Source organism: Mirounga angustirostris, unplaced genomic scaffold, assembly GCF_029215605.1.
Source record: "Mirounga angustirostris isolate CCGP_5_RB_7025 unplaced genomic scaffold, mMirAng1.0.hap1 SCAF_14, whole genome shotgun sequence".
Taxonomy (NCBI): Eukaryota; Metazoa; Chordata; class Mammalia; order Carnivora; family Phocidae; genus Mirounga; species Mirounga angustirostris.
The window spans coordinates 45,757,544-45,782,321 of record NW_026991722.1 but is presented as its reverse complement, the minus strand read 5'-3'; the positions used below and the strand labels follow the sequence as shown (position 1 = coordinate 45,782,321).

Below are 24,778 nucleotides of genomic sequence, written 5' to 3'. Positions count from 1 at the left end.
AGTACTCTGAGTTTTAAATTAATTAAAAGCCCATTGCTACAGCTCTAGAAGCACCATTGGTAATGTTCTAAAAATTACACTGAAGACCCAAATCATCCAAAAGTACCAATCAGACCCCATTTTGCCACCCAAAGTTTCCTCTGTCCACAATCCACACACTTCCTGGTGGGAGAAATTTGGGGGAATTGTGTTTTCGTGGACCTTATCTGGTAACCAGCAGGAACACGTAAGTGGGTACGTGCATCTTTGTAAGACTTGTTATATCTTAATGAATATTCTTTAAAAGATAGATATGTAATATTTCCCAAGGTGCCTTGGGAATCTAAAAAACATACTTATGGCCATTTTCATAGCCAGGGAAGTCGACTCGTAATTTTTACTTTGGTAGAATTTACTAAAATGGAGTTCTACTCTTTTGTTTTGACATAGCAGGGGCATTTCAGAAACTGCCATGATATGCTCTTGCCTCTCTCTCCATAATGCCATGAATGTAGCACTTACGATCATGTTTGCACTGACAGAATGTCCCTTTTATTTTTTCATATGGTGGTACTATCGCCATGAACTTCCAGAGACACTGATGCATTTTCTTTTGACATTTAACACCTCACACGGGCTTGGCCTGACATCTCGAAGCATTTTCCGAATGACACCAAGTTATATTAAAGCAAAAGGTGAAACAGTGTCATCAGAAGTGACCAGAAAAATACAAGATGTTAATGATAGGAAAGGACCATTAGGTTATTTTGTTTGTCCTCTTGCTGGAACAGTTTTATAAAGTTTATACTCCAGGCTAATTTTCAATGGTTCTGGCAATGAAGTTTCCATCACATTTCCCATAGGAAATGATTTCACATCCTAATAAATTTCACTGAAGGACATTTCTGTTATTGTTGTTGTTCTTTGGACATTCATGCTAAATAAGCCTAGCAAAGGATGGCCCGAGATAATCTTGAAGCACGTGGACATTGGCATGTTCATGCGTTTATGTTCAGAAGTCTTGACCATATATTTGTAGCATTAAGTTCTATCTCATCCAAAGTAACCCAAAAGACAATCCAGTAAGTCATTTCTTAGTCTTTATACACAATGTGTCACTCGGTTGCTTCGTTCTAGAGAGAAGCCTACAAATTAAATAGATTCTAGAAGGCCAGTGGGACTTGCCTTTCAACAGCCGACCGTGACACTATTGACCTATTGGGCTGGACAATTCTTTGCCGGGTAGGGGGAGGGTGTCCCCTGCACTGTAGGGTATTCAGCAGCATCTCTGGTCTCTATCAAAAACAGGCCACTTGTGGCAACCATTAATGTCTCTAGACATTGCCACGTACTCCCTAGTGGGAAAAAAAAAATCACCCCCAATTGAGGACCACTCCTTCACAGTGTTTTGAAAACACATTGAGCTTGCTGTGCCATGCTTGAGTATGCTTCGTCTTCAGTCCAACAGGTTATCTCCTCCACCAAATTTAAAAACAAACAAACAAAGAAGATAGCAAAAGGGACGCATATACTGTGTGGAACTATATCACATGGCATTAAAATATAGTCAGTGGTGAGAATGGGTGATTGTTGAGAAATCGTGGAAAGGATATATAATATCCTTTGAGATATTCAGTAAATGGTATTGCATGTATGAACATTGAGAGTTTCCAGAAAATGTCCACTCGTTCACAACTTACCATCCATGTACCATCAGTGAACAAAGGCCGTACATTTTCACAGCAATTAATCAATGTGCTGCTTTAGGAATATTTGCGATCTAACAAAGGATAAATATTAAACTCTGGAAGTTAATATTTAAGGCATGGATAGTTGAACTATCTACTTTGGACAGACTGCAGAGCCACCATTCTTAATTTGCTGGTCTAGATTTAAGAGCAGGAGTCAATTATACCTGTGAGTCATGAATGCATCAGAGAACCAAAGATATGTTTTCAGGGCGGGGAGGGTCCTAGCAGCATCTGTTCTGATATCTCATTTTATAGACGAGGAAATTAAGACCCAGAGAGTGTAAGCCAACTTTCAAGCTCTTATATCTCCTCCAGTGGCTCAGCTGGCTTTGGGCACGAAACAATTGCTGAGCAGCATCGGCTGATGTGTTCTAATCCCCGGGTTGGACTGGTAGTGAAGATGGTGGACGCTCACTGTCATGGCACTCACCAGTAATGGGGAGGACAGGGTGCTACGGGCCATAGAGAAAGGACACCTCACCTCTTGTGAGAGAGGAGTCACACTTGCCTGGTGCTAGAGTGTGGAGGAGGAGGTTAGAAGGGAATGAGGGGCTCCAGAGGGAGAGTAAGCAGGAGTCAGGCTGAGAGTCCGGGGGTGTAGACTGTCTGGGACTGGAAGTCATCGGTGGGGTTGGAGATCCTTCAGACTGGGCAGGGAAGTGGGGAACCGCTTCAAAAAGAACCTGTTTTCATGACAGGTGCTCTTTCTCACAACGTCAAACCAAACTGGCAAAGCCTATGGTGGTCACCAATGTTGCAAGAATCCCTGCCTAATTCACTTAGCCTTAGTCTAATATGTCTTCAGAAGCCCAAGCAAAGACTAATTTTTAAAGTAATGCCATGTCCAAATTGCTAATGTAGAACAATTTCTAGAATTTTGACAAACATTAAAGAGAAATAAAACAAGCCACTCTGGTCCACCAGTTTCAAAAGGACACTACTGCTGATGGGTCATATGTGGGAAATATTAACATGGCCATAATTCCATTTTTCATTGAGAGCTTAACAATGATAGTGAAATTTCAGTTGCTAGCTGACCCCTATCTGTTTCGCATACCGGCCAGGCTTAAACATTTCCCATTTTGGAACTGACAACAGCACGCAATATCTACTATGTTAAGAAAAAAAAAAAGTGCCAAATTGGAAGTACAGGCTAAAAGGAGCACGATGGCCACTGGGAAATATATTAAAAGTCTAAGGTCTATTTTTGAAAGAAAACCGTGAACTACTTGCTTACATGCAAGGAGCCAAAACAAAATTTAAATCAAAGTATGCAAAGCCAGCAAAAGTGAAAGAGAGGCTGGAGCCAAAAGATGCCGTTCAGATTCTAGAAGTGCAGGCTCCCGGCGTATTATGGGACAGAAGGCTTTGATAGGCAATACAGTCTAATAAGATATTCAGGGATTAAGTCAGTGTTTCACGGACAGATGTGTCCATGTGCCAGTTGTTGCTAAGCTTTAATTTTTCCCCCTGCAATGTTTAATTTATCACACTGGCGCTTTCTGAACTAGAACATCTGTAAACAAGGCTAAGAATGACCTCTTTCCAATTTTACATCCGTGAACAGTGCCCCTTCTTCGTGCTCTAATTTTAGATACCTTAAAGATAAATAAATCTGTGGGAGGAAGAAAAAAGAAGGCTTGTCTGACACTGTAATGTGTTCATCTTGGGCGAATACAAATTTCCTCCCCGCCTGGCTCTTGATGCACGCAACTGACTCGCTGCGCAAGCCGTAGTCAGGCATCCCCTTCCCAGCCAAACGCAATTCAACAAACTTCTGCTAAATATTTAACAGCCTCGTGTAGTAATTAGCAGCAAATAATGGGAGCTTAAATTGATAATTGCTCAGAAATGTCCTCTTGCCAACATTACAAGTTTCCCGCTCCTCCCTTTCCTCTTAGATTTTGAATCCCGGAAGATTTTTTTTTAAGGGACTCAGTTACTGAGATTACCCATGGTGACATTACTTGGCCCATGATCTTGCAGTCAAGTTGGGCTGTTTTGCTGTCAGCTGCAAGGTTCAACCCGCATTACTTATTTTAATTCTGTGTTTGAAATCCATTGCAATTTAAAGTTATGTACCTGAAAGCTGCTGGAACAGGGCATTGATTTAAAAACTGAGTGGCAGGCTTAGGATTTAAACTCTGGTCCACTGGATTCAAAAGGTCATCTGATTAGAATGAGAGAGGCACAAGGCTTGTAATTTATATTCAAAGGGTAACCTTTGTAGGGAGAAGGAGGGAGCAAGGACTCTTTCTGCTTTTCCATTCCATATGGACAAGGATTCCCTTCAACCAAATTCCAATAATTATGAAAAATAGTTTATTGAACTTCGAAAAAAGCAAAAGAAATGCCACTTCCTTGTAGTGTATTACTTCCTTTATTAAAAACACTGCCACACTCTCTAGAAGGTAAACTCATATTAAGAGTAAGTCAAACATGTTATAAATCATTAAAAATAACAGAAAAAAAAGTCTTTCCCCATCATAAGCAACCAAATGCTTATCTACTAGGGGATTTGCTTCAGTAGATATAAATACAAAGGATATAACTGTGAAAGGACGATGTTTGACTTGCATCATTTACATAATTAAACTGCGGAAGTTGTGTGTGTGCGTACATGCGCACACATGCGTGCACATACGCACATCCACGCCTGAGCCAGATGTTGGCCCGAGCATGTGCTGTGCAGAGGGGGAAAAGTTACATACGCATGTGGGTTCTACAGGCAAAGTCCTTGCTGTTGGCCTGTGATCTTTCTGTCTTTCACTGCCCCAAGTAGCCCTTGTTTTAAATTCCGAGAAAGTCCTTTTAACGTGCAAATATTTCACAAACCCAATTCTATTCGGGTGTCTCTGACTTAAAAAAAAAATACACGACTCTGGTTTGGAGAGAGGAGAAATAATTTCACAGTCAAGGTGGGTGCTTGTTCTCTTGCTTGTTTGTTCCTCTCCTTCCCCCCCTGCATGTTTTTGTGTACTGTAGAAAGGTTCCAGTCCCCTCCCTTTAATCAGCTCCCAGCCCCTCACCCCCTGCAATCACCGCTGGTCCTTAGCCAGTTCACACAGGCACCAAGAGAGGAAATCAGGAATGCTTCAGGGCTATCTCTTCTCCTACACTGAACCTTGTCAGGTCTTTGGGGTAGGTCTGTGTTTTCTCTTGTCCCTCATCCACTCTTGTCTCAGGATCTTTCAGGTCTTACAATGGCAGCGCTGCCCCCCGCTTTCCACGCAGCCAAGAAGAGCCTCTTTGTGATTCTGAAACTCCCACCTTAAACTCCCGGTCTCCTCCCACTTCCTGGGCACCTTTTCTGACATGGCTTTCCAGGTCTCTGTGGGACAGTTTTCTCACCTCTCATGGCACACAGAGCTCCTAGAAAGACGGCCCTTTAATTCCCCCGCACAAAGATGTGCTGTAACTATGGTGAGAGTAATCTATAACCCTCACATCCTTATATAATTTGCTACTCCAAGTTAATTTTAATTCATTACAATAAAGCAATATAATTTAAAAAATAACTCTTTAAAGTGAAGTATTTAACATGATCCTGGAAGAAAGGCCGCTTTGACTAACAGAGGGCCAGGCGGCAGGCGTGGTGCACACTCATGCAAATTCAAAGGTGAGCTGTAAACAAGTACACACACACAGCAACACCACCCCGCATAAAGGGCCTGGCAACGGGAGGCCTCATTCTAATCAGTCCTCAAAGGAACCTGCCATACAGAAGTGGCACTTATTCTAATTTAAAGCCCTCATGCTTGCTTCAGTGTTGCAAAATTTATAAAAGAATAACTTCATTAAGCCGCCTGGCACTTCAAACACAAATGCAAACCAGCCACAACACAGAAGGGGCTGGACAAGAGGAAGAGAGAGATTCCCAGAGAGTTGTTAACTCGGATATTCAAATGAAGTCTGCATTTGGGCAATTCTCTTCCCGATGACGGAGTTTGACATGCAACTTTCCTTCACCAAGGAATTCTGCTCTTTACTTCTATCCTGAGGCCTGTTGCTGCTAGCAGTCTGCTCAATCACACTGAACATCATTCAGAGGGCTCCAGCAAGCCACGTCCCATGCAGAAATACGTCTGGCAGGACCTAAGTGAACACTATTCAGTGTTCTTTTCCTGGTCTACAGAGAGGAGATTGATTCTGAATACCCACTATTACAGTTTCCATTTACCGGGTATAGATTTCAGACTCTTCTAAGTTGAAACACTCATGTAAAAAAAAAAATCCGCCCCCCCCGCCCCCCTTAACTTGGGTCTTTAAGAAAGTAAGCAAGAGTCAGGGCCAAGTGGAAACCATCTGCTTGACCCATGCACAGCACTGAAGAAAAGTTAGTGTCACATCCTAAAACACACACTTCTAAGGAAAATTCTTTGTCTCCCCTGAATCAAAGAAATGCTACAGTAAAATAACTTCAGCTAGATTTCTAAGCGACAATGCAGTTTGTCAGACACACATCATTTCATGCTCACTGTCAGCATGTTTCTCCAAATCTTTTTTTTTTTTTTTGGATGCAATGCAAAGACAAATCTAGAAACCTGTTGAAAAACTGCAAGCCTCTGAGGAAGTGTGTGTCACCTACAAGTTGTACTACGCACTGCCATCTAGAGGGATCCCAGTAATGAATGAGCCCTTTCCTGTTCAGGGTTTCTCAATACCCAAGTCCAAATTTGGGCAGAGATTCTGCTTCGAAGAGAATAAGCGTAAGCATTCCAAACTCTCGAAAATGGTCATCCGTGGATGGAGAAGAGGTAATGACCTCAGGGTGAAATCGCTTCAGGTGAATCTCTCCAAAGGCGCACAACAGAAGACGCTTAGCCCAGCTGTCTTTCAGAGCTGTCGCTCAGAGGAGAGTCCTGCTATAGGATACTCACGCCAGGCTGACGAGAGGACAGACTGACACGAGAGATGGGAGCATTCAAGTTATCACCCAAAACAACAACAAAAAGGCAGTGTGATGTGATTCATATTGTTCCTAGGACAAACAAATGCTGAAATTAATTCTCTACAGCTTTATAAATGTTTTTATAGTGCTGAAGGCTCTTTTACTTTCACATAATGCCATAGAGCGGTGAAGGTAAGTTTCTATTATTTTTCTTCTCCATGAATAAAATAGGGCTAATCAGATGGAATGAATGAGCTAATTCAATTACATTGTGCAATAAAATATGGATTATTGATCTTGTGGAGTTGGCAATGCATGAGGCAAATTCAAGTGAATGAAACCCGAAGATCCGAGTTTGACTATTTTTATACATGCTTCAATCTACTAGGACTGTTCCCACTTTGGCAACACCAGCGAAAGAAAACAACGCCAACTAATTAAACCCAGGGCTTCAAAAGGGGACAGATGAAGGGTCAACTCAGAGGGCTAGCGTGGAAGCCCGAGAAGGTCCCCTTAGCAGGGGAGAGATCCTTTGGTAGACTCCTACAACAGAGGGAGGGAGGAGACACGGACAGTCTCTCCCGGCCTGTCTGCGGCGTGGTAAGCGAAAAACTTATTTGGGAGACTGAAATTTACTTCATAGGCATCTTGCTACAAATCCAATCTGGTCCCATCATCAGAACGAATGTATTGTTGTGGCTTTGCGCTTGTGAGGCGGAACTTGTCTGAAATACAGCGCCGGACTGTTCTAGCAGAATCCTTTGGTCTTTTATCTCTTAAAAAAAAAAAAAAAGCAATAATCAACCCTGGTTAGAAAGAAAGCAGCTCTGAGTATGAGGGTCACGTGGAACAGAAGGCCTATGCAGCAAACACTAAAGGGAGAAAAGAAGGTGAGCTCTGATATTCGTGTATATTTACACACCTCAGTTCTGCCTTCCCGTTTCCCCTTATAAATCTGCCCCCAGATACTGTGGCATGCTGATTGCTGTTTGTGCTCCACCACGAAGTGCACACCAGACTGTCTCCTGTATTCCTTAGAAACTTCTCCCTGCTCCTCCCTGCAGAGCTAGGCCTTTTCCTCCTTTGGACCAGCTCCCCATCCTCACTACCTTTCCGCGGGCCGCTGCCAAGGGCCACCCCCCGGCCCCACGGCAACACAAACATACGATCTTTCCTCCCCTAATTTTTTCCTAAGAGTCGAAATGGGTTCTGTGTCTTGGTAGGTGTCCCTCCAAAGCACAGGCAAGCGGATGTGTGGCCTGTTTTCGGAAAAGACTTCGACAAAGGGGAGGAATCAGAGATGCTAAACAATGCTGCGCAAAGTTGCAGGCTGCTCGGCTACAGTCCAGAAAATGAATCCAATTTTTCATTCTGTCATTATAAATATTTCATTGCAAATGGTACTGATTTTCTGCAACTGTGGTTAAGCAAAGGGCCTCTGTGTGAATATTTAAGAAAAAAAAAAAAGGAGGAAGACAACGAAGAAGAAGGAGGGGGAATGAAAGGTTAGCAACCAATTAATTTCTTACTTTAAATGTAAAAGATTCTGGGAGAAATTCAACAGTGATGTAGTGTGTGACTCAAAGAAGAAGAAGAAAAAAAACATTTACTCTGCTCTTCTTCTGACAGTTTCTCATAAAATATCTGCAGCCCATCTATCTTTTAGTACTCCAGGCTCCTCTGGAGAGCAGAAAATGGTGGTTTAAAGCTCACTTCAGTGCCAGTCTGCGGGAGATTGCTTTCCACAGGACCCCCGCTGATGGAGGCCTAGGGGAAGAGGCCCAGGAGTTATTCAATCAGCCCGAGACTCTGGGGCGGCTGGGGGTCCTTTGAGGGCTGATTATAAAGCTGCCCTCCTGTTGCCTGCCTCGGAACAGAATGAAATGAGCAGCCTCTTGCTGAGCAGATTCTGCAAGAAGGAATTTCACCTGTCATGGAGTTTGTCAGAATTTCAGGATTTATCTTGGTGCAAAATTAATAAAATACCAACCAGGATTTCAGGCTGACTACTCAGCTGTGTCATCTCAAAGTGATCTTTCACCCAGGAAAACCTGGACAGTGAGCACAGCCATTCTTGCCCTACTTTCCCTTTGGAGGGGGAGCGAGGCTATGTAATACCACCCAGACATCAGGATGAGATTTTTGAACCAATTACACACAAGGCTGAATTACGTGTGGGTGCTACTGTCTTAATGTGTGACCTCTCACCTCGCCGCTGTGGTTCTAAAGCCTCTTTGGAATAAGCCCAAGTCTGAAGCATAAAAAGGCCATTTCTGCAGTTTATAACACAGTAGGTCCCCTATGGCATCACATCTGTTAAATGCATACACTGGTATTTCAGGCCTGAATTTGATTTATCTTTTAAAAAAGAGTACTAACAACAGACTGTGTTAAGAGCACAGATTGTGAAACATTACAGATTAATCTTGGGGCGGCCGGGAACGAGGAGGCGCGGTTTCATCGTTTGTGTGAACACGCATGCTCTCGTGTCCCGTCACCCTCGGGGCTCCCTGTGGGGGTGTGGGTGTGGGGTGTGGTGGGGGGAGGGCCCCGGGGGGGATGGGGCAGGCAGGGGACAAACCTCTCTGCCTGCTCTGGGGCTCCGGGCTGTAGCCAGTTCGGGCGTTTGGCATCTCTGCCCATTCTGCTGCAGAAGGTGGCTCGTACCACACAAATCACCAGAGCCACCACAAGTGGGGTTCTGCGAAGGTCAGGGTTTGATCATTTTGAGCTGAGGCTTGCAGAGCCCTGGGGCACTTAGCTTTGGTCCTCAGCGTGGGTGGCATCCCATCACAGATGGGGCAGGGTGTGGGGCCTGGCCTGGCGCTCACGCCACCGGCTGGCCTGAGCCACTGGACAGAGGGCACAAACATTTCTCAGATTTGACTCTGGACTCTGGACTCAGGTTCGGAACAGGCATATCTCCAATCGCAACATCCACCTTGTCTTGCATCCCTGGCCCCCCACCACGCTCAGACCATGGGTGCCTCTTACTAATTGGTGGTTGGCAGCACATCTCCAGCTCGCAGAGTCTGCCACTGGTTTAAGGCAATTGCTGCCTCCCTGTCCATTTTCCGATGGACATTTTCTAAAGGAGACATTAAACAACACTGTAATGAGTTCCTTCCAACTCTTCTCCTAGTTAAATGGCAGTCCCGTTTCGGAGAGCCACCTTTACGAAGCAGTAGTGGCCCGATAATATTAATACCAAGAGATCTCAGGAAAGAGTGAGAAAGGGAGAGGGAAAGCTTGCAAGTGAAGGCACAGATGGTGGGCGGGGACGCAGGGTGCTCAGCAGGCTTCAGTGGAGATGCATTAACTCCACAGAGGGATGAGGGCTGCCCACCAGTACCATCATGAATTATAACTGAGTATGGGAGTGCAGTCTTAGTGCCTGGCTCACAGCAAATAGACTGTTCTATTTTCCTGCCCAATCACCTTTCACCCTTAGAAACTCAAAGCACAGCAAAGCACACTGCTGATATTTAATGGTATTGCTGTAGCCTTTTATGTGTCTAGAAGGCACACAAACTTAGCAGATGTGCCCAGTGGTGTAAGTCAGATAATTATAAAATTAAGTTTTGGCAATGTCAAAAAGGAAACCTTTTACGGGCGATTGGGGTTTCCAGTGAGAGGTAGTCTTCTGTCAGCTGGGGGGACCGAATCAAAGCAGGAGGGGCCGCGAAAGATAGATGCCTGCCTCCCAGCCACGCTGGGTACCGGGGAAGAGCCTCCCTTTTGCTCACTTTTCTCCTCCTCTTACGGGAAGGCAGTTCCTGCCCAGCTGGTTAGTTCTCCCACTCGCTCATTCAATGAAGTTATCAATGAAGGAGGCCTGTTATTTTAGGCAGTTTAAAATTTCACCGCTTTTAAAGGACTTGTTTACCCTGCCTTTCACTCCCGCTTAAAGCCTTGGAGTTGCTGTTCTAAATGACAGCACCGCAAGCGAGTACTGCTTTTAAGCACTATTCATCTCGCCCGCCACATCGCGGGCTTTTACAGAACACTGCTTTCTCTCCAATAAGGGGAACTTACTCTTTCATAGCTGCAGGGCAGAGCCTGTTCCGAGCTGTAGATTCGCTGCAAATATAACAATAAAGGATACAAATGTGAATTCCTCTTAAAATACACGCTTGACTCTGAAGCTGCCTTGCCTTAGCAAACTCGATCAAGAGCAGCCTACCAATCTTTCTCCAAACGCACGGCAACAGCTCATTTCACGCGGCTGTCCGATGGATCGCCACATCGATGGATCAGAAGGCGCTGGAATGAATTCTTTGCTCATTTCAGGGGATTTATAGTTGAAGTCCATGATTACCATCTCTCTTTCTCTAATTGTCACAACAGTTGGATATGGAGGTGGTGTTTTCCAATAGTCGGGTAAAAGTTGGTAAACACAAAGGGTCTATTCTTGGCATTTTGTCTCTGCTAACATGAGGAAGCTGATCCATGTGTGGAGCAAACGTCTAAAATAGGAACATATGTGGGAGTTTAACGTGCCTCTCTGGACTGCAGAATGTTCTAGAAATTGGGATTTCCAGATCTCTCCAAAGGATCTGAGTACAAACGTGGTGAGACAGAGCTCTGTCTTTACAGGACAATCATGCCCGCAGTTTCTCGTTCCCTAAAGGAGGCAGATCTTCCGGCGCCGTGGCAGCAGGCTGTCTTGGCGACATAGAAGGTGGTGGGGCCAGCTAGAGACCAGCCAAAGCAGAATGTGGCAGAGGTGATGAACACTTCCAGGGGGTGGGGAGGGAGGGGGCTGTGAGGGGGCTGTGGAACTGGCCACAGTGCTCTTCAGTACACCCTAGCTGGATGCTCCATAAAGTCGCACTGATGGCAGTTCGGAGATGGCCATCTGTCGTCAACTCTGGGCCAGACAAAAAAATAATGTAATGGCAGATCGCTAACAACAGGGCTGTTGGAGGAGGGAAGGAGTCCTAGAATGAGGAGGTGGTGCTCCATCTTTTAATAGTGAAAACCAGCCATCGATATGAACATCAAGAAATTAATGGATGGAAAATTTTAAAAAACTGAGCTGGGGTATTGTAGAAACAATTCAGATGTAAATAAAGTGGTTTTAGCTTATTGCAATCACCTCTGCTGCCCTTCCTTCAGTCATATTAACCACTTGGTTCTTGAAAATTTGACGAGCAGGACACATGGTGAAGCAGTGAGGGCCAAATTTAGTAAAAGGTGAGCCCACGTTGTGCCTCCAAGCATGCGCACGCAGATTAGGCATTTATTGGTACAAAACGGGTAATTGAAAATGCATTTACTCATTTAGTCCAAATGAGTTCATTGTGACAATCATGCTTATCTATCTTTCTGGATGCTTGCTTAATTTCTAGACGCAGTCTTAGAAAAAAGCAAAATAAAGTTCCTCATCTTTAGATGCACTGTGAATGTTAGAAAATTTTAAACTCCCTTCTTTACTCAAGAAAAACCTTAGCTTTGTGCTACTGCATAGATGTTGGGGGGGGCAAAGGGGGAGAAAGAGAGAGAGGATGAGTGAATGAAAAACAGTCAAACTGAGGTTAGCCATGTTCTATTTCTTTGTCCTATATGATTAACTTTCTGCCTTCAATGGTAAGGCCAATCAATCCTGATTGAGTTATCCAATATTAATAGCTGAAAGTGATCAAAAGTAATGGTGAAAACATAGCACCAATCAATAAATCAATGCAAATGATTCAGTTCCTGGAGATTCGATCAAATAAAAGAGATAGATCAATTTAACCACTGAGCAAATTAAGTGGAAGTTGGTAGAGCACCAATTTACTTCAAAAGCCCCACAGGCCCACAAAACAGAGAAATGAGGTGGTGGAGAAAGGGACCAGTTCCAGACCCACATGCTCACTTGACACAATTTATACTCCTGAGATCCCTGAGGCTATGTGATGTGTTTAGGGGCTGCGATTTCAGCCCCAAGAACAAGAGATACAGAGGTATGAAGGATTGGAGGAAATGGAGAGCCCAGGTACTGCGAAACATAAACCACCTAGGAAGAGGCAGGAAGTACGCCCCCCACACTGTGCTCCCAGACCATCGCTACGGAACCCAGCGATGGCAGGCGCAGACAGGGCAATCTGGGGTTCCAATCTGGGGTTCCCCAAGGAAGACCACATGATAAGAGGCAAAGCAGGACAGGGTTTTTGAGTCTTACAATTGGAGTGCGGATAATGAAAGAAATTTCAAACTCCATTAGAAATAAAAATAAAATAAAATAATTGAAAAATACACAAAAGTTGTGAGGAGTATCAGAAGCAAAATAGTTTAAGGGCACTTCTAGCTTTAAAGGCACACTTTTCCATTCCTCAAGTTTACAAAAGATCGGCCTGACTCAGAGAAAAATATGACAGCAAACCAAAACAAACCTTTCCCCAACTCACCCCCAGATCCCACATTGTCTTTGATGGAGGGGCAAGATAAAGCTTTTTGTTTTGGTCACCTGTCCTTAATTTAGGGTGTGTGGAGAGAAGGGGCAGGTTGTTTTGAAATACATTTCTGAAAGCAAATATAAATGTTTTGTTTTATGGTTATATGCTAGAAAGAAAAAAGGAAAGAAAAAAGCCCAAGACTCTTTAATCCCTTGAAAAAGATGAATGTTTAAAAATAAGAATTTTAACCTGGATACCAATTAACATGAAACCATGTCAAGGTATGATTAATTGGTAAATTATTCCAGTAGAACTAGAGCAGAGAGCTAAGGAAAATTCTGACATGTCTGAGATAGAGATTTCATTTCTGAGTAATGATGACTCTTGATTTTGTTTATTTAGGTCAGCACTAGGGAGCAGGGAGAGGGTCAGGGAGCCAGTGTTCACCCCATGCCTGTTTTGCTCTACACTCTGCACTGAGTGCTCAGCATGAGCTCCTCTGCTGCCCTCTCTCACCAGGATCCTGGGAGTTAGGCAGGAGGCCTTGTTGTCTCCCACATGCCCATTTTACAGATGGCAACACTGAAGCACACAGTTGATAGCTTGTAAGTAGCAGTGACCAAAATCAAACTCTGGTGAGTCTTCTCTGCAACTGACGCCCTTTCCCTTGTACTAAGCTGCCTATAGAGAATTGAAAGCAAATTAAAACAAATGAAAAAACCCATAGAAACTTTTTTTAAACTACTAACTGAGACTTTATGGGTGGCTAACTCTACCATAACCACAGATATCAGAAACACATCCATCCTTCAGAACTGGCTTGAATGCGTCCCACATGATGTCTTTCTTGAGTCTCCCAGCTGGAGAATAAGCATCTTCTCTTGGAATACTTATAATAGTTTATTACATATTAGCTCATAGAATGGCTAATGATATGCATGTCTTATCTTTTCTGGTAGACTAAATATGATCTATTTCTAATTATTTTTGATATGTCATAGAGTGATTGGGATCATGGTCAATTTAAAATGATGAAGTTATATTTTTATAAGTATTTTAATTAATAAATATATTTCCTTAATTAATAATGGCACGGGGACAATAGAAGTAAATAGCGTAGCACTTGTGATTTTGACTATTAACAAGGACTCCTAAATGTCTCATCTTGTATTAGTTAATAACTGGAGACAGAAATTGTATTAAATTTATTAAAAGGCTAGTTGAGGGAAGGAGCTAAGTTAGCCGCTCACCCAGTGACCGGCTCAGCAGCGACATTTCCACGCTGTATTGTCTTATAGGGCCCATCCTACGCGCACTGCTTCATTTTTCTTTCAGAAGTACGATCATAAGACCTGAGCACCAGTTAAGCTGTGGTGTGAAAAAGATGCGTCAAGATCATGTGATTTGGTGGGAAAGTGATTTGAGAAAAGAAAAATAGCTGAAGAGACAATTGCCTATTTAAACGGAAGTGATATCCGACAGAAAATCATGGTGTATCCTTTGGAAGGTCAGATGATTATTGCATTTTGAGTGCGGAAAACACTGCATTCATGAGCTAATGAAGGGAAGGGCTGTGTATCACAATAAGCTTTGATTCAAAAGGAATTCAAATACCAGAATCTCAGAGCCTGAAGTTCACGGAGGCCAACCCCCCTCTCCCTCCTGCTGGAATTCCCTCTATGTTCATTACATTCATAACATGGTGCCTGATGGAACTTTCTATGGAGACACATCAGCAGAGGATGATTGGATCACTGCCTTTGAATTGTAGCTTTTCTAGAGGCACCAATTAAACAGTAATTACTATATTGAAAGAAAGTGGCCTATTCAGCAGCATTTTTAACAAACACACTACTTGCTCACACCTGTATAAACCACTTTGGATACAAATATGCATTGTGGGATATTATTCTTGGACTACACCATTCATCTCTCAAAGCAGCTTCCCTAAGTTCGGCAGAAAAAGTTTTGAGGTCTATTAGGAAAACATGTGAAACATTCAACATATTCACTTGCTTTTAAAATAACAAAATGTTCATTTAGTTCAAATAATGCACTTTGATTCCAAAGCACATCTTCCCTACCAGCATGCTAGGTGGACATATATTAGAATTCCTTGCACAAATGAGGGAAAACTCTACCAAAAGAAAAAGACTATATCTTGCCAATAATTACACATTATCTATCTCTAAACTGGAATTTAGAACTTTTGGTCAGAAAGGGTTAGGGGTCATGTGAAGAACATAGCTTCCACACGGGCAAAAGGTGTGTCCTAGATGAGTATTCCATAGAAACAGAGGTTTTGTCTTGTTTAATTCTAAAAGGAGTTGGGGTCTGTGATGTCCAAAAGATGATGTCTGAGTCCTTGGTCTCCTGAAGATGGACAGTATATAATGAGGAATTATCTGAGTTCAGACTGGTATTGTAGGCAATAGCAATGAAAATAACATACACACTCATGTGTGTGTGTTGGGTATATAATTTTATACCCAACAAAGCACTTCTAGTCACAAAAAAATGCTTTCACATTTTCAGCTGGGCATAAGCAGTGAACGAAATGTAAATTACTTATGGTCATGAAATCATTTGTGCGCCATTAAAAGATACACCATCCTTGTATTATGAGGTGATTTTGAAATGCTCATTCTAGATTTACCCTAGTATTCTCACCCTGATAGAAGAGTCAAATAAACTATATGCTTTCAGGGGCACCTGGGTGGTTCAGGGGTGCCTGGGTGGCTCAGTTGGTTAAGCACCTGCCTTCAGCTCGGGTTATGATCCCAGGGTCCTGGGATGGAGCCCGGTGTCAGGCTCCCTGCTCAGTGGGGAGTCTGCTTCTCCCTCTCCCTCTGCCTCCCACCTCTCCACTTCGCTCATACTCTCTCTCTCTCTCAAATAAATAAATAAAATCTTAAAAAAAAAAGCAGCTATATGCTTTCAATCTCTAATAGGATTTCAGTTCTTGAACATTTAGTTTTATAATCTCTTACGAAAAGTCCTCCTTTCTGAACTTCAGTGGCATAAAAAAGTAGATGAATATGAGTTCAAGTGGTATGTATAATGTGTAACAATTTTAAAATTTGCATTTATTTTCCAAACCAAAGCACGAACCAAAGTAGGCTGATAAAATGGCTTCATTTTTCATTTTTCTACTCTTATGATTTTGGTTACCAATTTAATTTTCTACTGTTACCTTAACTTCAGTTGATTTCCACCCCTCATTCTAGAAATTAACAAGACTATTATGGTTTTTGTACACTTATCATACCCACTTTTTAGGAAATAAAAGAAATCAATCTTTAAAAATTACATTAATTCCATCCTCTGAGCACAGGTATAAAGGTAATTTGGGTAATGAAAGCAAATGTATAGGACTGTGAACCCCTGAGGGTAACGCATAAAAATCGAAACACTCTCAAAACTGGAAAAAGTAAAGTTAACTCTGATCCATTTTTCTTAATGTATTGAAACAAAAGCCACAATCGCTTCTCGGCCTTCTGGCTAACATCAAGTGAAACCAAAAGCCACTGCTACTACTGGGGATTTTAGAAAATAGACCTACATAGATAGGCCAATGACTGTGGTATTCACTTTCTAAAAATTATCACATACTAACTATAAAAACTGTTCTTATCTAAGGGATGATGCATGTACTGAGCTTGAGTATTCATATCAAGACCAAAAATGTAGGGCACTTGGGTGGCTTAGTTGGTTGAATGTCCAACTCTTGATTTTGGCTCAGGGTCGTGAGATCGAGCCCTGCATCTGGCTCTGCACTCAGCAGGGAGTCTGCTTGAGATTCACTCTCTCCCTCTCCTTCTGCTCTCCCCACCAAAAAAAAACCCCAAATATGTATGATTCTGAGTTATGGGATTAGAAAGGAGTGCTCACAGCTTTGGATTATGGACTAAGTCTTATTGTGGCCAGATCACAATTTGAATGAATGAATCAAGAATGATTTGAGACATGTTTGACCTTCTAAGATCTTAAAGAGTCAGAAAGAGCTGTGTTTTGTATTGTATCTTATAAACCGACAGTCCTCAAAGTGTGGCTCAGGGACCTCTGGGGTCTCCTGGATCCTCTCAGGGGGTCTGTTATGTCAAGATTATTTTTATAATAGCATTAAGACATTATTTGCCCTTTACACTCTCATCTCATGAATGCACAGCGGAATTTTCTAGAGGCTACTTGACAAGTGATGGCATCATCTCTCTGATAGCCCATAGAATTGTATGTGTGTATATTCTTGTGTTTAAAACATCTTTCAATTTTGATTTCTAATATGGAAATATCAATGGATAATAACCCACATAAATCAAAGCCATTTGTGGTCATCAATCATTTTAAGTGTAAAGGCATCCTGAGATCAAAGAGTTTGAAAACCACAGGTCTATACTAATTGTAGAAAAGAATGAATTCTGTACATTCCATGAAACCCTAAAATACACTGTAAAAGAAACCTGGAGTCCTGAAGGATGTGTTTAACTGCTTAGTTTTGTCTGTACTACCATGGGCTACAGGCTACTATGGCCATAGTGCTGGGTTCTTTTAATGAAAGACGTTGAAGTCTTACCACCAGGTTAGCTGTATTAGAAATCTATTAATACAGTATAAAAGTGCAATTTTGTTGCAAATTTTTTTCAAGAACATTAGATAGAAGTCAGTCTCTATAGAATCTCTACAACTTTGATTTTAACTTATTATTAATTCTGTTCCACAGTTTACATGCTAATTAAGTATCACTAGGTGTATTGGCCATATCCTTTACAGACTCATAAAAACCCAAATGACTTATCTTTTGATACATATTGTAATAAGAATGTATTTTCAAACAGAAATTTAGTTTATATTAAGAAGATATACTTTTCGACAATAGTCTAACTTGGTCAATCTTCTATATTCAATTCCCAAACTGATGTGACAGAGTAGAAATCTATTTAGAAGTGATAAAAAGTAAGACAGCAACTTTCAGTCCACTGACACAATTGGGACAATGAAATGGGCTCACCCATTCTTTCAAATATCTTTTATTTCACCTCCTTAATTTGCTATTTGTTTACTTATAGGATGATAACAGATAATAAACTGTAAATTCCTCATTTTGACACATAATTCACATAAATCTGGCTTCCCCAGAGCCCACGGAGGTACAAAGCTGTCCCAGGGTCCACAGTGTAAGATGAGAAACTAAGGAGTGGGTGGGGCTCTGAGTTCCTGCTTCATCCAGATCTGGTTGAAGCGATTCGATGCAAAAAATAACTACTCCTTTCCCCCTTTTTGAGCTAAATGACTTTATTGTTAATGATAATGCTCATAATAATAAAATAAGTTTGTGTTCAAATCCATTCTCCTCTAAGGGCTCCAACAAAATTTAGCAAAAACATGTTACTCATATAATTTCATTAGAAAAATGAGGATAAGTATTATGCCCATTTTTCAGATGAAGTAACAGAAAAAACAAAACAAGAGTTATTTTCCATTCACAATAAGTAACATTTCTAGGGTAGCATCCAGGTCTCTTACCCATATTTTAACTACTGGTCTATTGCCAAGAGTAATAAAACCAACCAAAATTTGTATTGTATTTTCTGGTTTGTACCTTAGATTCAGATCTAGTCACTTCATTTTTACCTAACAGCAACCCCATAAGCGTTACACTTGTCTGTCATTTCTTCGTATCTGAGGTTCAGAGACATTAGGGACCCATGCAAAGTCACATATCTAGCAAGTGGACACTCAAGGCTAAACCTAATGTCTTTGGGTGCCAACATTTTAACTAGGAGGCTGTTAGTGAGTAATAATTGTTCTAGTCCATTAAGTGGAAGAAACAAACTAGACAAGGGTAGAGCTTCTTTCTTCTCTTCCCTTCTCCCTTCCAATTTTGAACCCCTCAGGACAACAATAACTTGGACATCCATCCAGCTTGGAGTCCAGTGGGAACAGAACATGAATAAAACAGGATTGGGGAGAATGGGCCATGACAGCGAGGTGAATGATCCCATAGTCCAATAAAGCTGACCCCTAAGCCTATCACACTGGGTCAGAAGGTCCAATTACAGGTCTGTTCCAGTTCTTTTTATGACTGACAGCAGCCAGAGGCAAAATTACTTTGGTGTCTGTTAATCCAGCCTCTAATTTTCCCTTTGCCCCAATACACACAGAGCATCCTGGTGGCCCAGGGTGAGTGATACTGTGAATCCAGATTTAAAGTGCCCTTGTTGCCTAGAAGAAGAGCAACTGAGTTCAGTCCCGGTTCTCCTCATGGGGACATTACCTGCAGCTCTGTTTGGAAGAAAAACTTCTGCGGACATTGTGTGCAGTCATAGATCTTGTCTTCTTGTCCATGGGCAGAGAAAATATGCTGCTGCAACTTGTTTGCTTGAACAAACACTGAAATGATAAAAGGATGGTGAACTTTGGGTTATTTTCTTCCTGCAATGCCCTCGGTCGATGACTCCCCGTGAAGAGCCCCAGACTGAGCAACCTCAGTGGCACACCTTCTGGGTGTGACCACTGCCAGGCACTGGGGAGGGCTGAGTCACACTTGCTCGTGGTTGGGTCGCTGGCTTTTGTGAAAGTGCACTCTACCAAGTGCCTAATTCAACCCAAACAGCTCCGAAGTCAAGGTTTATTGAGGCCCCGCTCCCTATAAATCTTTTAAAAATAAAGCTGAAAATTGTCAAATGCACAGCACTGTCTGAACAGAAATGACTCTTATTTCTCAGCAACCCACAGGTTAAGAAATCATAGATGCCAAAACCCTGTTTATTGTATTTGCCTAAAGTTCCAGCTAGCAAACAGTTCTCTATTTGAATGTGTTAATGCTAAAAATTATATCCCACAGCTACTCTGGGGCACTGTCTATAAATGTGAAACAGAACTGCAGGTAAATTCTCTTTGGATACTTTAAGATCAACTCAGCCTACACACTGAATGCAAGGGTTTCAATAATATAAACATGTTCAATTTTAATGACTACAAAACAAGGCCCTAAGACTGTGTAACAGTTTACCTAGGAGACATACTATTAATAATTAAATTGTATATGCCAGAGGCAGTGTTTGGGTTGGCAGAACTGACTTCTGATGGATGCCTGGTGCACTGTGACCTAAAAAAGTTTGCATCTACAATATTAATCTGTATAGGCAGGGAAAGGATTTATTAAAGATGTTGGCATTTGACTTTGACTCCACTCTAATCATTAAAATTATTCTAATTGCCCGCCAACCTAAAATATTAGAATATTGTTCTTGTGAGTCATACATTTTAATCACATTTCTCATTACCTTAAAAAACTACTCAGATTTCTTCTCTCCCACCTAACACACTTTATACTGGAAGTTTTTTTTTTTTTTTTTAATTGTTATTTCTAAAATTACTTCAAGATACACTAAAACAATTCAGGTCTGTCCGCACAGAAAATGTAGACTGCTCATGTTTAATGCATTTTTGTCTCTTACCTACATCAACAAAAAGAAATGGGGTTTTTATACAGATTTGCAACTGATCTCCATATAACTTAGCACATTTTATGAGGCTTCTGGCTACAACATCAAATAACTATTTTATTAGGGGTCTTAATCATGAGGAGATCTATGACCCAGTCTTCCTGATGAAGACTTATTATGAGCTTTTATAAAGAACTCAGACTCCTGACTCATGGTATCTTAAGATGAATACTATGTTATGGTAAAAATATAACAATATATATTTTTATCTTAACTACGGAGAACTGCTGGTTACCAGAGGGGAGGGTGGTGGGGGGATGGGTATAATAGGGGATGGGGATTAAGGAGGGCACTTGTTGTGATGAGCACTGGGTGATGTACGGAAGTGTTGAATCACTATATTGTACACCTGAAACTAATAAATCACTGTATATTAACTACCTGGAATTAAAGTAAAAACTTAAAAAAATAAACAAAAGAATTTTAAAAAGCAAGCCTTCCCCCCACCCTAAACCCAATACATATTTTTAAATACAAATTGAAAGAATAAAAAAAAAAGAACAGTTCCATGAGGGGTGGCTGATGAAATTACTGAACAAGAATGAGCCTCACAGGCAAATGTTGAAGAAAGAGCCATCACGACACTCAAGTTCTACTTGTGGTAACTGGGCAATGAACATGGCCCCTCTCCTATTTTGTTACAGGATAGAAATCTATAGGCTGAACACAGAGAAGGTTAATAATCAATGTCTGGAATCTTGCTGTGCAGACAAAGAAGCCAGTTTTCAGAGAAGGATATATTTTTGTTTTGTTTTGTTTTGTTTTTTGTTTTTTGTTTTTTTAGACAAATAAGAAGGAAACATAGCCTTGAGGGGCTTGACCATCAAGTTCAAGACACATGCAAAATGATCACAAAGGATTTTCCAAAATAACTTCCTCACTGTTGGGGGAGTACCAGAAACGTGTGTGATCATATTTCAACCCCTGTGGGGTTCAAATTATAGTTTCTGATTTATATATTTTTTTGCTGCTGTTGCTGAAAACTCTAGTACTACAACATCCAATAAAAGTTTCTTCTCAAAAATGTACATTTATATCAACGTCTACTTTTAAAATCCAATTTCATAGGAAATAAACGCCTCATCTAATCTGTTTATCTAATCTGTTTTCTAGTTCAAAGATTTTGGGAGGGTTTTAATAATATCTTTTTTATTTCTTATGGGGACTGTTAGAAAATTCTCCGTGTTTCAATAACAGACATGGGCTGGGCAACATGACTGCATTCTAGTCAGACGGCTTGCGATTCAGAAGCCGCTTGGTGCAGGCACTCTGACTTGGTGACCTTTCAACACCAAAAGGAGAAAAGTGAACAGAACCTGGATGTCGTTTTCCAGATGGAAAAGTGCAAAGTTCTGCGAGAGCTCGAAATGCCATTTGTTCATCCTAACAGTTAACCTTCCTGCCCATTTGAGCCTTTAAGTAGGCAGCAATCAATGTTAATCAGCAGAAATCAAACATCTTCTCCCCAAATTGAACCAAAGTCATATCCGTAAAAGGCCGCAGCAGTGGGGATACGCTTTGGTAGGAAAGATGTGATCTGGCCATGGAGCTCTCTAGAGTTTCCTACCTGTGAAGCAGACGGGGCACTTGAAGGTACCTCCCATCCCTTCGAAGCTGTGCTCGATCAGATGGCACTGGAGTTTGGCAGGGGAGTCGAAGGTCTGGCTGCAGAGTTTGCATTCGTGGTTCAGTCCTTCATCTGTTAAGGGGAATACACGAGCAGAAAAGTTGAAACCCCCCCATATCTTTAATAGACAAGTGAATTCACTATAACGGCACACATTAAACGATTTCCGTCACCGAATAGAAATACATAGTAGCGTATAAGGGTTTTGGTTACTATTTCACATTACCTATGAATTTATATCAATTTAAAACATTTCTGGAATTTAACCTCCAAAAATAATCAGAAGGCAGAGTTTGTCTTAGGGTAATGCATTTTGTTCAGCTTTTCCAGTATAATTAGATGTCACTATTAAGGCGTCTCCTTTTCACTATCATGTTTTTATGGCTGTGTGTTTCTGAAGTCCTAAAATAATGGACCCATAGGAAAATGGACAGCTTCTTCCTCAGGCCTCTCCTCTGGTTTACTTAGAAGGTTCTACAAGTTTCTATTTCTAACTATAACGTTTTTAGTGGTATTCCCACAACTTTCTTTTTCTATTCCCAAGATGTTCAGGCAATTTTGAAATATTATTCATGCTTATAGCATATCCTATAAGTGCTTTATTTTTTCTGCTTGGGACTCCCAGTTCCCCATATCTTCTCAGTTCAGTGTCCCCTCTACTTTGTAAGACAGTTTTAATTTTACCTGGTAATCCAGACTGCCTTTCTTCAAAGGAGCTTCTACGAGCTCCAACCTCACTTTTTTTTTTTTAAAGATTTTATTTATTTATTTATTTATTTGAGACAGAGAGAATGAGAGAGAGAGAGCACATGAGAGGGGGGAGGGTCAGAGGGAGAAGCAGGCTCCCTGCCAAGCAGGGAGCTTGATGCGGGACTCGATCCAGGGACTCCAGGATCATGACCTGAGCCGAAGGCAGTCGCTTAACCAACTGAGCCACCCAGGCGCCCTCCAACCTCACTTTTGACTAGTCCTGGATTTTTCTTTATATCTTAGGGACAAGATGATAGAAAAATATTTTGATGTAATAATAATTGCTACATAATGTGAAGAGTTTCTGTTGTTGGATGCCATTATTTTTATGTTGCTTTTGTCCTTATTAAAACCTTCCTGCAATTTAAAATTTAAAGATTATTCCAACTTATTTCAACTTGCAATTATAAGAAATGAAAACCAGTAACACTAGAATGAACAACCTCACATTTCTTTAGTGTTTTCTAAACTGTTTTAGACACTGTTGTTCTAAGTGCCCACACATAGAAATTAATTTAACAACTACAATCAGTCCCATTTTATAGATGAGAAAAATGAGGCCCAGAGAGTTTAAGTGATTTTTTTCCGAGTCAAACGGGCAATACTTGGTGGAGCCAGAACTGAACTCCAGGCATCCTGGCCTCAGGGTCCACGATCTTAGCAAATAGGCTCTGCCTTACACCAACTCCCAGACGACTTCTCAGAGGAAGGGCTGAGAGGCTGCAATTTAACCAAGCTTGTTATCAAGTTATACTTTTATCTTCTCCTATTTGCAGTGATTAAAAATGTTATTAAGGAACATGAGTGTCAGATATTCTCGGTCTAGGGAATGAAAGGCATATTCACACCATGGGGGCAACAAGTCTATCCTCCAAATGTATCTCCTTCCATGCAACATGACGCGCACGTGTAAATCCTTCACCAGCTGATATTACTGGCAACACAAAGGCTCAATTACAAAGTGAATTATTATTAGCTAACTAGGAGTAAAATCACTCTATTTGTATTCCTAATCTTTCTTCTCACACAAGTATGAGTCTTTAGAAGCAGAGGATTGGAATTTGTAAAAAGAGAAGCAAAGCACTAATTAAGCCACCCAGTACTGTCTACATTTCACAAGAGATAAAAACCTACTCTGTATTTGGGTGGCACAGTAAATTCCTTGATTATAATTATGTAAGAAGGAGTTTAATTGTGCATACTGACATGACAAGGGGTTATACAAAAAGCTTTAGGGATTATATAAGATCAAGGGGTTTTCATCTGTTCCTTTCTCTCTCTCTTTTTTTAATCCTAAAGTCACTAACATTTTTCCAAATTTTAGATATTAAGAAATATCAGGAACACAATTTATTGTAGGGACTTAGGTCAGTAAGTTGATCAACAGAAAAACTTGCCAAATTTAAATGTTTTCTATTTCCTCAATGCTGCATACCTTACTTTGGTGATAAGAAGGTAACCAGGAGTTCAACTTTCATCTTTAAATCGTGTGTTTGGCACAAGAACCAAGATGCGGCCAATGGGTGTGAGCAGATATACACATTTGTTCCAGAATTCTTAACCTTACAATATTTATGAAGAAACATATATAAGCCTGGTTGGCTTTCTAGAGGATAATGACTGACTGTTCTGTGAAAACAAAGTGAATTATGCAAGTTAGAATGATCTTTAATATGATGTTATGTTTCTTGACTCTGAGTATTTTGTTTGGAAAATTAATAGGAGAAATATATATGTGTACGAATACAAAGAAAATGTCATCAATTTTTATTTATTTCCTATCCTGAGAACAGAGAAGTTCTATCCCAAAACATTACATAACCTAAATTTAGTCAAGTGAATTCACAAGAAGGTGACACAAAGTCATAAAGCATTTATGCATTATTAGTGCA

The 24,778-nt window shown here is 41.1% G+C and overlaps 1 protein-coding gene across 7 annotated transcripts in view; it reads right to left on the bottom strand.

The window, feature by feature from the left end:
- Positions 1–24,778, bottom strand: part of ZNF521 (zinc finger protein 521) — a 275,012-nt gene that overhangs the window by 7,103 nt on the left and 243,131 nt on the right. For 6 of the 7 annotated variants that reach the window (XM_045886904.3, XM_045886900.3, XM_045886901.3 and 3 more), the window contains 2 exons: positions 22,077–22,208; positions 19,276–19,391 (listed from right to left, as the gene is read on the bottom strand). In XM_045886904.3, the coding sequence (XP_045742860.1) occupies positions 19,276–19,391; positions 22,077–22,208 (248 nt within the window). Of the gene's footprint in view, positions 1–7,257; positions 7,397–19,275; positions 19,392–22,076; positions 22,209–24,778 lie in introns of those variants that run through there. The other variant, XR_010407277.1, reaches the window with a different exon arrangement.